This window comes from Pan troglodytes, chromosome 5 (assembly GCF_028858775.2).
Source record: "Pan troglodytes isolate AG18354 chromosome 5, NHGRI_mPanTro3-v2.0_pri, whole genome shotgun sequence".
Lineage (NCBI taxonomy): Eukaryota > Metazoa > Chordata > Mammalia > Primates > Hominidae > Pan > Pan troglodytes.
Window position 1 is genome coordinate 162,917,951 of NC_072403.2, and position 13,956 is coordinate 162,931,906.

The window sequence follows — 13,956 nt, forward strand, 5'->3', positions numbered from 1 at the left end:
TGAGGCAGAAGAATCGCTTGAACCCTGGAGGCAGAGGTTGCAGTGAGCCTCCAGCCTGGGCAACAGAGAGAGATTCCGTTCTCAAAAAAAGAAAGAAAAGAATGTGAATAGTGACATCACATTAAAAAATAACAAACTTTAGCCTTGTGGCCTTTTTTTGGCACATGTTTTCCGCTAGTTCTCATGCATCATCCCTGTTCTCTCTCTTCTCTGTCTTTTCTTCATCCAGGAACAGAGAAAGAGGACTTAGAAGGAACTCAACCCAGTACTTCCTAGGATTGGAAGGAAGCTGCCTTATTTCATGTATAAGTTGCACCAGCTTGACTGTAGGAAGAGAGATAGCGTGAAGCCTTTCAGATCTAAACTAGAAAGCTTTTAAATGTGGTAGTTTGTTGAGTTATTCTGTCTCTGTGGAATGAATGATGTAGAGATGGTGAGAAATCAGAGGGGGTGATTTTAGACATTTCCCTTTACCCTACTTCATTCCTGCTCTGTACAGAGCCTTGTTTCTGTTCTTCACCTTATTTCTTTGAGCAAGAGTAAAGCCTCTGATTATGAAAATACACCGTGCATAAATAGCCAGAAAACACATTTTCTTGCAATGAAAGATTTGTTTTATGGAAAATCTCATAAACACCATCAAGGAAGGTTTTGGAAGAAGGTCAAATGTCCTTCAAAATGCTATTACCCCATCACCATTCACATCTTAGTGTGACTGACATCCATTCTCAGCTCTGGTGGGGAGAGGTGGACAGAGACAGCAGCACTGTCCCCTGTGGCCCAGGGTTGCCTGTGGGGACGCCCACCCAAGAAGCAGGCTGGAGAGAAGTGCCAAGGGGTTAACCATTGCCTGGATGATCTTTTGTCAGGAATCTAATGTTTTTCTCTCTCCTGTAGGGGGTGACAGGTGCTTTGACAGTTTTGATGAAAGATGCAATAAAACCAAACCTGATGCAGACCCTGGAAGTAAGTGGTTTTCTTCTTATAGTAATTGTTTGCATTAACTGGATTGCCACACAATGTGAACATTTTTAGCCAATATGAGGCAGGCATAGAGCATGCCTGGGGCAGCAGTGTGCTTTGCAATCTCAGGCAGAAAGAGTGAGGATCTGGTTAGGAACCTGTGTTAGTCCATTTTGACATTGCTACAAGGAACTACCTGAGACTGGGTAATTTATGAAGAAGCATCAGAATAACTTCTTGGCCAACCAAAAAAAAAAAAATTTTAAGTGTATTCGTAGCTTCTTTAATATAAGTCATGTCTTGGCTTAATTGACCCGAGTAGAAACTTAGAAAGTCAATGTCTGAGGCCAGGCGCGGTGGCTCATGCCTGTAATCCTAGCACTTTGGGAGGCCGAGGTGGGCAGATCATGAGGTTAGGAGTTCAAGACCGGCCTGACCAATATGGTGAAACCCCATCTCTACTAAAAATACAAAAAAATTAGCTGGGCATTGTGGCACGCACCTGTAGTCCCAGCTATTCGGGAGGCTGAGGCAGGATAATCGCTTGAACCCGGGAGGCAGAAGTTGCAGTGAGCTGAGCTCGCACCACTGCACTCCAGCCTGGGCGACAGAGTGAGACTCCGTCTGAAAAAAAAAAAGAGAGAGAAAGTCAATGTCTGTCTAACATTTCAATAGGTTGTATGGCCATGTTTACAATTTATTTTCTGTGTTCCCTTAATCTCTCATAATCATTGAGTTGTGGATTTTTTGGTTTGCTTTTTTATTGTTGTTTGTTTGTTTCCAAGCAAAATACAATAAATGCCAAGACTTTCCAGGAAAGCATTTGCCAAAGGCAAGTCAATAAACACACAGCATGTTTGTTGGTGGTAAGGTCTGGAGAAGAAAAATCAGAGGTCATGAGGGCCAGAGTGATGTGGGGTATGTGTGTCTGTGCCTGCCTGCCTGTTAAAGCAGTACCAGCACAGAGCTGAGTAAACCAAGGGGGTGAGCCATGCATGTGTCTTGAAGAACATTTGGACAGAGGGTTACCTTTAGTGCAGGGGCCTTGGGCAGCAAGGTGTTTTGCAATTTCAGACAGCAAGAGCGAGGATCTGGTTAGGAACCTGTATTAGTTTGTTTTCGCATTGCCGTAAGGAACTACCTGAGACTGGGTAATTTAAGAAGAAAATTGGTTTAATTGGCTCACAGTTCTGCAGGCTGTACAGGAAGCATGGCTGGGGAGGCCTCAGGAAACTTATCATGGTGGAAGGCGAAGGGGAAGCAGACAGGTCTTCACATGGCAGAGCAGGAGAGAGAGAGCGAAGGAGGAAGTGCTACACACTTTTAAACAACTAGATCTCATGAGGACTCACTCACAATCATGAGAACAGCAAGGGGGAAATTCACTCCCAGAATCCAGTCACCTCTCCCCAGGCCCCTCCTCCAACTTTGAAGGTTATAATTCGACATGAGATGTGGGTGGGTACACAGAGCCAAACCATATCAGAACCAATATGACAGAAATGGGGGGATTGGCCAGGCACGGTGGCTCACGCCTGTAATCCCAGCACTTTGGGAGGCCAAGGCGGGCAGATCCCTTGAGGTCAGGAACCTCGAGACCAGCCTGGCCAACATAGTGAATCCCATGTCTACTAAAAATACAAAATAAATTAGCTGGGCATGGTGGCACATGCCTGAAATCCCAGCTCCTTGGGAGGCTGAGGCAGGAGAATCACTTGAACAGGAGGCGAAGATTACAGTGAACTGAGATTTCACCACTGCACTCCAGCCTGGGCGACAGAGTGAGCCTCTTATCTTTTAAAAAAAGAGAATAGAAAAAAATGGGGGGACCATTTCTGAAGGTGCCCAGTGAGGGTGCAGACTGAAGGTGTCCCCTGAGCTGAGGAAGGGAGGACTGAACACCTTTGAACAGGTGTCTGCAGCCCTGGGGGAGGGGTGCAGGATGCATAGGTGCCAAGACCACACCCTTCTGTGGCAGGTTGTCCTTCCCGTCTTTCCTCTCCCCTGATCATTCTGCCAGCATGCACGTATCCTCAGAGGTAGGCCATCTTAAAAAGCAAACAAAAACATTTCAAAAACCTCCTGCCTCCCCCTGCATCCTCATCTAGCTTCTGCCCAGCTCTTGTCTGTCATTGGGGTCTCCATGTTAACTGACCTCGGGTTCTACCTCTCCTGACTGCCCTTGTCCAGGTCACTTTTCCCTTGGAGACACCAAGTCTTTGTTGCTGTGCCCTCCTCAGAGAAGCTCAGCAGAGTTTGACACAGCTGCCCTTGTCTTCCTTCAGGAGCACCTGGTTCCTCTAGCGTCTGGGGTCCCCCCCTCCCCAGGCCTGCTCACTGCTCCTCCTCTGCTTTCCTGGCTTCTCTGATGACCCCTCACCTTTTTTGCCCCGTTCTCCTCCAGAATTAGCCAGGTGATGACTCCCAAACTCTTGTTTGGAATATCATGCACCTGGAATTTCAGACTTGCAGGTATAGTTACCAGGAGCCACGTGGGTGGGGAAAAGCCATTTCAAACTGGTACATAAACCAGGACCCACCTCCTACCTACTTCCTTCCAGCTCGCTGCTTCCCTGAAAGCTACCCAGTCATTCAAGGCAGAAACCCGAGGATGATCCTAGAGGCCTGTTTTCCCTTCCCCTCTTCCTGTGTCCATCCCTGCAGAGTTGTCCTTGGTTACATGACTCTGCCCTGTCCACGATGCTCAATGCCTCCCTCCTTCCTGCTTTAGCTGCCAGCACGCCCCACCTGCACGAGTGCAGCAGCCTCCCAACCAGTCTCTCTGCTGCTACTCTTTTCTTCCAAAATACTCTCTCCTCAGCAGCCATAGAGACTGAAACCTAATGAAGCCCTGTTGCCTTCCTACTTAGAGTTCTTCCATGATTTACCCATGTTTCCACCCTGGTCTGAAAAGCCCTGGGGATCTGGCTCTCACCCCTTCCCGCTCCTTGTCCCTTATCCTCATCTCTCATCCTCTGGGGGACCTTTGCACGGCTAACACCACTACCTGGGCCACTTCCTGATATTCTCATGTCCAGCTCCTTCGCCTCCCTCTGTTCTCATGTCATGTAAGCATCAGCTGCTCAGAGAAGCCACAGGAATGTGCAGCCCCCATCCCTCTTCTGTCACTGCAGTACATGGCACAGAATGCTGAGAGCTTCCTATTTCCTTATCTGTTTTCTGTATTTCTCCTCCCACCGAGATGACAGCAGGACCTTTTCCATCCTGTTCACCACCGTATCTCCAGCTTCTAGAAAGTGCCCGACACCTATTAGAGGATCAGTAAAGACTTGTTGAATAATTAAGTGAATGTTTATTATTTTTACTACATTCTCCTAAAAATACACATTTATTAATAAATAACTGAATAAGAGAAAAAATACGAAGTGATGTGATATTCCTTCATAACACTTCTCCCTCAAAGATGAATACTTATTATTAGGGATAATCATTGTCTTTATTGTTGTTGTTTGTTTTGTTTTGTTTTGTTTTTTTGAGACGGAGTCTCTCCCTGTCGCCCAGCCTGGAGTGCAATGGTGGGATCTCGGCTCACTGCAACCTCTGCCTCCCAGGTTCAAGCGATTCTCTTGCCTCAGCCTCCCAGGTAGCTGGGATTATAGGCGCCCGCCACCACACCCGGCTAATTTTTGTATTTTTTTTTTAAGTAGAGATGGGGTTTCACCACGTTGGCCAGGCTGGTCTCAAACTCCTGACCTCAGGTGATCTGCCCGCCTGAGCCCCCAAAGTGCTGGAATTATAGGCGTGAGCCACCATGCCCAGCCAGGATAATCATTTTCTTGTTTTAAATAATTCTTTTTTTTTTTTGAGACGGAGTTTTGCTCTTGTTGCCCAGGCTGGAGTGCAATGGTGTGATCTTGGCTCACTGCAACCTCTGCCTTCTGGTTTCAAGCGATTGTCCTGCCTCAGCCTCCTGAGCATCTGGGATTACAGGCGCCCGCCACCATGCCCGGCTAATTTTTGTATTTTTAGTAGAGACAGGGTTTTACCATGTTGGCCAGGCTGGTCTCGAACTCCTGACCTCATGATCCACCCACCTCGGCCTCCCAAAGTGCTGGGATTACAGGCGTGGGCCACCACGCCCAGCAAATTTTTGTATTTTTAGTAGAGGCAGAGTTTCACCATATTGGCCAGGCCAGTCTCAAACTCCTGACCTCAGGTGATCCGTCTGCCTCTGCCTCTCAAAGTACTGGGATTATAGGTGTGAGCCACCGCGCCCGGCCTGAGCACTTTTTAAAATATAATCTAAACCTGTTATTTCTGTGCTGCCTAATAAATCAGAGATTCAGAACCCTTAAAAAGCAAATAAAAGTAAGGGCAATAAGACCTGCTGAGGCTGAGGCAGGAGAATAGCTTGAACCGGGGAGGTGGAGGTTGCAGTGAGCAGAGATCATGCCACTGCACTCCAGCCTGGGTGACAGATTGAGACATAAAATAGACTGAGACCCTGCCTCAAAAAAAAAAAAAAAAAAAAGAGTCCTCAAACTGTTCATATACAGGACTGGGCTTGCTAGGGATAGAAGGGGGAATTCTTCAGACTACTTTACAAGGACACAAGAACTCCTCAACCTAAACAAAGTATGAAGGTACATAGACAAGTTTCTTGTAAGTCGGAAAACAGAGAAATCCACAGTAACTATAATACATCCCTTAAAGAATAAGCATGCATTTGTAGGAAGCAAACAAAGCTTTCCATAGAGAAACCACTTCCACCAGATGATTATATGGACTTGGGTTTTGTTTCTGCATCTGTCACTTGGCAAATGAAGATACCATCTTCAGGATGTTCCGTGTCATCGATTTCATTTAAGGCATAGGCTGTTTTAAGATTACTTTAAAAGATATGGACCTTTTTACAAAATAAAACACTGCATTCACTTAAAATATTTGCACACGTGAACTCTTGTACCCTGATCCTATGTTGTCACTCTGGGTTTTATGTATCTAATCATTGACTAGGAATCTATCTCAGCAGATAATCCAAAAATCATTGACTAGTTTGTAGATTATGCTTTCCCGCTCACACTTGAACACACCTGGTTGTTAGTCTGGTAGGAGGTCATCAAGGGCCACATCCTTACAGGTTGCCAGGAGACCAGTAGTTCTTAATCCTGACTGCACTTGAGAAGCTCCTGGGAAGATTTAAGAATATTGATTGATTGATGCCGGGCTCCCCATCAGACCCAGTGAACATAATGTCTGAGGATAAGGCTTGGGTATCCCAAGTGCTTCTCATGTATTGCCAGACTGAGGAAGACTTAAGACAAGAAAACAGTGAGAGCTGTTAACATTTTCCCACAGGTTAGCCATGTGTGGTGTTGATGGAAACTTCACATGCGAGAGCACACTGTCCAATATGGCGGCCACTGGACATGTGGCCATTTCAATCTAAATTACCTAAACTTCAATAAAATTTGGAATTCAGTTCTTCAGTCATTTTAGCCACATTTCCATTTATGCATTTATTTATTTATATTTTACTGTTCATATTTAAGTGCTTAGAACTCTGGTAAGCTAACAATTACTTGAAATTACTTGAAATATTAATCTTATGAAATGTTTGAAAGGGCCATTATGGAGAATATTCATAGCAAGATAGTTCCTGCCTTATTTTCCTGAGTGTTCTGCATGTAAAATAAAACCCAGAACTCAAGATAAATGTGTGTATGCCTTTGAGTTAGTCATAGAATTTTTTAAGCAACATGTTTAATTTGATGTACTGTATCTTATAGCTATATCCATGTTTGAGTGTGCAAGTGTGTGTGTACCTGTGTTTGGAAGTCTAACAATGACATTCCAATATTTTTTTCTCACCAACTCCATACTGGGAGTTTTAAAACCAGAGCCCTAATCTTGACTTAATTATTAATTTCCTCCGTGGCCTTGAAGAATTCCCTTAGCCTCTCTGGGCCTTAAATTTCTGGATAAAGAAGTTGGCTTCTTCGTGCTCTCAACATTATCTGATTCTGTGATTTCTAGCTAAAGCTACATTTATGCAAAAATATAAAGTGCTTTTGCAAAGTAAAGAGTAGAATAGTGGTTATCAGAGGCAGTGGGGGATGGAGAAGTTGACCAAATAATACAAAATTCCAGTTAGACACCACCTGTGTATTCATAAACATGTGTCCCTAGGTTTTATTTATTTATTTTTATTTATTTTTTTTTCATTTTTGAGTCAGAGTCAGTCTGTCACCCAGACTGGAGTGCAGTGGTGCGATCTCAGCTCACTGCAACCTCCACCTCCCAGGTTCAAGCTATTCTTGTGCTTCAGCCTCCCGAGTAGCTGAGCTGGGTTTACAGGAGCACACCACCACACCCTGCTAAATTTTGTATTTTTAGTAGAGACGGGTTTCACTGTTGGCCAGGCTAGTCTTGAACTCCTGACCTCAGGCGATCCGCCCATCTTGGCCTCCCAAAGTACTGGGATTACAGGCATGAGTCACTGTGCCCAGCCAATTGTAATGATTTTTATGGTTACCTTTTCTTGAATGGAATCATTTCTTAATTAAAAAAATAAATATACCTTTTATACCATCAGGGTTTAATTTCATTCTTTTAAAAAAATATAGTGCATGGCAACATAAAATAAGGTAAATAATTTATTTCATGGTCATTGAGGCAACTAACAAAATGGTTTAACAATATTTTGGAAGGAGGTGACTGTATTCTCACAGTTTTGTCTCTCAGGTTCAGCATTAAATGTAGAATAACATTTTTCTAGAATCTGGAGGGAATTTGGTCCTTTGATTGAGTCAGGGTGTTTTGACTGTCTTTGAAATATTTTATGCATTAAATATGCAGTATTCATAAAAGCTTTCCTACCCCATTTGCCCCAAATTGATCTTGGTTTCCATGCTTCTGTTTGTCTTTTGGGATTTTGATTTGCTTTTTCACTTCTCTAGGGGACACCTGTGTTCGTGCATGCGGGCCCTTTTGCTAACATTGCTCACGGCAACTCTTCAGTGTTGGCTGATAAAATTGCCCTGAAACTGGTTGGTGAAGAAGGATTTGTAGGTAAGTTATTTCTTTTAAATTTAGTTCTTGTAGAATATTGAAGAAATCTAAAAGCTGATGACTGGAATGGAGTGATATCCATCCTGACATGAAACATATTCTTTCAGGCGCCCTCTTTCATAGAGGGTCTCAATAATGGAAAAGCCCTAAGGTCTGGTCTATACTCGTGAAATTATGCTTGTGCTTGAATCATAGAGTCTGGTATCAAGTACTTATGGGTTTGAGTATAAACTCTGACTCTTGCAAACTGAGTAACATTGGACACATTTTAATTACTACTGAGCTTCGGTTTTCTTGTGTGTAAAATAGTGATAACAATACTGTATCAAACCTTTTAGGGTTGTTATGAAAACTGAATGAGATATTTTAGTCATTCAGCAAATGTTTTTTGAGAACCTACCACTTAGAAAGCATGTTAGCTAGGGATCCAGTGGTAAGCAAAACAGATAGGCGCAGTGGCACATGCCTCGCTACTCAGGAAGCCGAGGCAGGAGGATTGCTCGAGCCCAGGAGTTTGTGTCCAGCCTGGGCAGCATAGAAGACCCTGCCTCTGTGAAAAAATTAAAATGAAAACAACCAGCCTTAGCCCCTGCTCCTGTGGAGCGTACTGTCTAATGGTAATTGAATAAGAGAAAGTGCTGATTGACTGTCAGCCATTACTACCCTTACTATGTAGTACTGATAACTTGAAGTCGTGGGTTTATTTCCATGTACAGTTTCTCCTTGTTTTTTGTGAGCTAATATAGGAGAGATTCCCAACCAGTAGACTTAGAAATGTTAATTGGTAGTACTGCACACCTTTTGCTGCTGTCAAGTTCTTTGCAGAACCTGTTCCTCTTTGGCTTTTCTTGCATATTCCAGCTAGAAAGAAGGGGCAACTCTCATAGAGTTTACTAAGTCAGTGCCAGCCCCAGTCTCACCCACAATACTAAGGCAGCAAGGAAACAAAAGACAAAACCAAAACACAGGCATTCATGGAGGAGTCCCTTAATCTGACATATGAGGGACTGCATTGGCAGATTTCCCATGCTAACAGGTAATTCCCATTAACCACATGTATACCTATAATCGGAGACAGCAATCTCTTCTTTCACTCTTATCATCAGCTTTGGATCAAACTCAAAAGAGTTATTTTATTAGAAGAGAGTGTGCTGGACAAAAGAACTTGGCACTGCATTTTATGCTCAGACATCACAAAGTTCATTCAGTGTTATTGAGACTCTTTTAAGAATTCATTGTGGACGGGCAGTCAGGATCAGATGAGGCTTGGTGGAGCTCCACTCCTCCATGATCTGTTTTCTGCAGCTCTCATGTACTTTGCTCCTTCGGTAGCAAATCCACTGCAAGAGTGGCTAGACATGCTGTCTAAGTGGATTTGCTCAATTGATCGCTGCCTAATTATAGAGCTAATGGACGAGGAGGCTGGGTCAGGGCGGGCACTGGAAAGTCGGGTGCTTAAGTGAAGTGGTGGTTCTGATGCATCAGCTCTGCAAATAAAGTAGCTTCTAGAAGGAAGCGCTCTATTTTATGCTGACAGAGATCTCTGCCCATACCAGTTCTTACTTTGTCAAACACATATTTATAAAATACATGTTATCATGGCAGAATACTTTCAAAGATATAAACTGATGATGTATGCAAAGCAAACGAGCCCTCTGTGTGACCTTGAACAAGCCATTAGCCTCTCTGGGTGTGTCCCCTGTAGACATTCTCATCTGAAAAATGAGAAGTTGGACCAGATGAGGAGTTGGATGTGGATGTGTAGCCATGGACTCAGAGTTAGACACTGTGGAATTGGAGCCCTGACTGGTAGTGTGTTTTCATTTCTCTAGGGCTCAATTTTTTATTTAATAAAAAGAATACTTCTGTATTTTAATGAATAGGATCAAGTGAGAAACTGCTTTGTAAAATATGAACTATGTGCAGGTCAGCAATTATGCTAATTCTTTCTATGATCTCATCTAGTCTAAGATGCCGTAAGTGGGGGGGTTTTTCATGAGGATGAAATCTGTCCATTGCCAGATGGTTCAAAGGGCAAGCCCTAAGTCAGAGGTTTTACCTCAACTGCTTTCAAGTCACAGATAACCTTGGGCACATGAACCCTTCTCTTCCTTGGTTTCCCTACCTGTAAAATAGGGCTTTGGATAGGGCTTCCCTCTCGAAAGGACTTGGTAGGTTTGAAATGAGGCATCAATGAGATCATGGGGTTGAGTCCTGGCACCTGACACACGGTAAGACTCAATCCTTCTTGGCCACTCCTGGCTGTCATTGTTACCCCCACTATTGATACACTACTGATGAAGGTTACATTTTCTTTTTTCTTTGGATCTCTTTATTTTTTGGATGATTTTATTTATAGTTGTTATAAAATACACGTAACATGAAAGTTACCATCTTCACCATTTTTGAGTGTACGTTCATTAGTGAAGTACACCCCCATTGTTGTGCAACCAAGCTGCAGAACCGAAGTCCCATGCCCATTAAATATTCCTCATTCCCCAGCCCCTGGCAGTGCCCTTCTACTTTCTGTCTCAATGAAGTTGACTCCTGGATACCCCATGTGAGTGGAATCATGCAGTATTTGTCCTTCTGTGACTGACTTATTTCACTTAGCATAATGTCCTCAAGGTTCATCCATGTTGCAGCAGGCGTCAGAATTCTCTTCCTTTTTTTTTTTTTTTTTTTTTTTTTTTTTTTTTTTGTGAGATGGAGTTTCGCTCTTGTTGCCCAGGCTGGAGTGCAAAAGCACAATCTCGGCTCACCACAACCTCCGCCTCCCAGGTTCAAGCGATCCTCCTACCTCAGCCTCCCGAGTAGCTGGGATTACAAACATGCACCACCACGCCCAGCTAATTTTTGTATTTTTTAGTAGAGATGGGGTTTCTCCATGTTGGTCAGTCTGGTCTCAAACTCCTGACCTCAGGTGATCCACCCATATCAGCCTCCCAAAGTGCTGGGATTACAGGTGTGAGCCACCACGCCCGGCTAGAATTCTCTTCCTTTTTAAGGCGGAATAATATTCCATCGTATGGATAGACCATACTTTGTTTATCCACTCATCCTACATTGGACATTTGACTTTTTTCCACCTTTGGCTCTTATGAATAATGCTGCTATGAACATAGATGTACAAATATATTTTAATGTCTAAAAATCGTGCTCTATGATGTCTAAATATGTGATGGCAATGACTTATATTCATAAATACGTACCACGGAACTCTAGCCCTGTAATGTTGAACTCTCCCGAAGGTGGTATGTCCATGCTGTGGCTCTGTTGGAATGCTGGTGGCAAAGCCAGTGTATTGCACAGTGGGAACGGGGTGTGGTCGGGAGACAGTGTTCTTTGCCCATTGCTTGGTCAAGCCTGCACTGTGGGGCTGGTTCATTCCTTGCCCTTGGATGAGGTTTATAATAGTTCCCTCTCATTCTCAGTTAATATCTAGTCCCTCTAACACATATATTTTTTAATTCCTCTGGTCACTTTCAATCATAAGAATAACCCCTAAAATTAAAAATGCATATCCAGTTGTATATCAAAACCAAAAACTCCAAATGTCACTCAGACTTGAGCTCCTCTCCTCCCCTGTCTGGGCCTCCTCTGGCTGACAGTGGGAAGGGGAAGGTGGCTGCTTGCTTCTCTGCCACCCTTGTCTTGCACTTAGGCTCGCCCTGGCCCCTCCTAGGTTGAAGCTTTGGCATGAAATGGTGCCCATGTAGCCTCTACCAGCAGACATGCTCACACTTTTGGGAGAAGCCCCCTGAGCAGTACCTCATTTAGACTTTCCTACCTCTGATTCCACACCTGGTCTCGGGTACCACAGACCTCTGACCTCTGGCTGGGGACACGCCCTGAGCCTTGCCAACTGGTCTTCTGGTCCTCACTTGTGGCTTAAGGGGGAAGCGGGGACGCCAAGGTGGGTGGATCACCTGAGGTCAGGAGTTCAAAACCAGCCTGGCCAACATGGTGAAACCCCGTCTCTACTAAAAATACAAAAAAATTTAGCCGGGCTTGGTGGCGCATGATGTAATATCAGCTACTCAGGAGGCTGAGGCAGGAGAATCGCTTGAACCCCAGGAGGCAGAGGTTGCAGTGAGCTGAGATCACACCATTGCACTCCAGCCTAGGCAACAGAGACGGACTCTGTCTCAAAAAATAAAAATAAGGGGGAAGCAACTTCGCATGCTCTTCACTGGGAGCTGGGAGGGGAGCTGGATGTGGCACACTGATAACTTTCTTTGAAGAAATTCTTTCCCAGGTTCTAACCCGTCAACCCTTTTGAAGCCTCAATGGGCTAAGGCATACAAAATCTATTTCAAACTGCTTTGCAAACCCTGCCAGGTCAGCCAGCACCATCCTTTGGCATGTGAGCAAACTGACACCAATTTGAGGCCCGAAACAAAAGTGAGACAAAAAGACCTTCATTTCAACATCCTTCTACAGAAGTTAAATAGAGTAGGCACATCTGAGGTGTATCTGAAGTCTGAGCAGGAATTCATGTTCTTCAAAAAGTTGTCGTTTATAGTAGACTATCTTTATGACCTCATAATAGGGAAGGATCTCTTAAAATATGAAAAGCTCAAACCATAGAGAAAAATATCGATAATTTGGGCTGCATTAAGAAGTAAACTCTATGTGATAAAAGATACAAGGATAAAAAACAAGTGACAGATTGGAAAGAAACGTTTGCAAAGATAGTAGACAATGATTAGCATTGAGAATATGTAAAACACTGAAGACTAAAGACTGTTAAGAGAAAGACAGATAATCCAATACAAAAATAGAGAATTTGAAAAGGTGATTTGCAGCAAATGAGCAATTTGGTGGAATTTCTAGGTAGAACTGAAAATGAACAAATGATTTAGCAATTTCACTTCTATGTATACTCTGGAAAAGAAGTAGTCGAAAATATATTTAAGTCCTTTGAAATAATTGACTTCAGTACCCCTTTAATGAGCATTTATTAAGCTTCTGCTATATGTCAAGTACTATCTGCTAGAAGCTGGGAATCAAAGATGAATAAGACAGGTTTCTTGCCCTCCAGTAATTGATGATGTGCTGTGAGAGACAAGAACTTCAATGGTAAGTACAATGCACTTGATTAAGTACTATATTAGTTAAGGTTCTTAACTAAGAATTTTAAGGGATGATGGGCATCTCTTAGATAGAACTGTCTCCATATTACTGGTTTTGCTGATTTAGTCTAATTTTTGTTCTAACAAAAAGCACACACAAGGAAGGAATTATTTTGTCTATTCTGAATAATTAGTCTAAGATAATGGAATCAGTAGTCCATTTAGACTTAAAACAGAGTGACATTTATTTTAAAAGAGCATGAATTTGCAAAACACTTTATGAGAATTTTTCAAAAACTGCTGTGATCACTGTTGTGGCTGTTTCTTCTGTTAGTCAGCAGTCCTCATGGGAGTTCACCTAACTTCCATTTACATGCTGTAAAGGCAAACAGATATTTGGCATCGAATTCTAATCATGTGTTACATTTAAAAAATAAAGCAAAAGGAAAGAAAGAAAGGAAAAAGCAGTATTGAGGTTCCTGGATTTTAAAAACATTATTATCTTATCTTTAAACTGTTTGTAGGAATTTCATACTTACCCATTAACTTTGGATTTTTTAATTTGTTTTCTGCTCTTTCAGTTGGTTTTGATTCCAGTTTTCAGATAAAGATCTTGTCTTTGCAGAGGAGTGCAGAATGCAATTGTGTATCCTTATAGGCAGGTGTCATTAACTGAGGGTCACCAGCCACTGGTGGACTCCTGGATAGACTTACATCTACAACTCCGTCCCATAATTAAATATAGATTCGTGCATATGGAGATATATATATATATATATATACCTTTTTTTTTTTTTTGAGATGGAGTCCCACTCTGTCTTCCAGGCTGGAGTGCAGTGGCGTGACCTCAGCTCACGGCGACCTCCACCTCCCAGGTTCAAGCGAT

At 43.1% G+C, this 13,956-nt stretch overlaps 1 protein-coding gene across 7 annotated transcripts in view; it reads left to right on the top strand.

The window, feature by feature from the left end:
* The window catches only part of MTHFD1L (methylenetetrahydrofolate dehydrogenase (NADP+ dependent) 1 like), a 240,429-nt gene that overhangs the window by 100,930 nt on the left and 125,543 nt on the right, over positions 1 to 13,956 (top strand). For all 7 annotated transcript variants that reach the window (XR_010157792.1, XR_010157793.1, XR_010157794.1 and 4 more), the window contains exons 19-20: positions 898 to 966; positions 7,884 to 7,995. Coding sequence is in view for 4 of the 7 variants with exons in the window: in XM_024357475.3 (XP_024213243.2) it covers positions 898 to 966; positions 7,884 to 7,995 (181 nt within the window). In the remaining 3 variants the exon portion in view is untranslated. The remainder of the gene's footprint in view (positions 1 to 897; positions 967 to 7,883; positions 7,996 to 13,956) is intronic.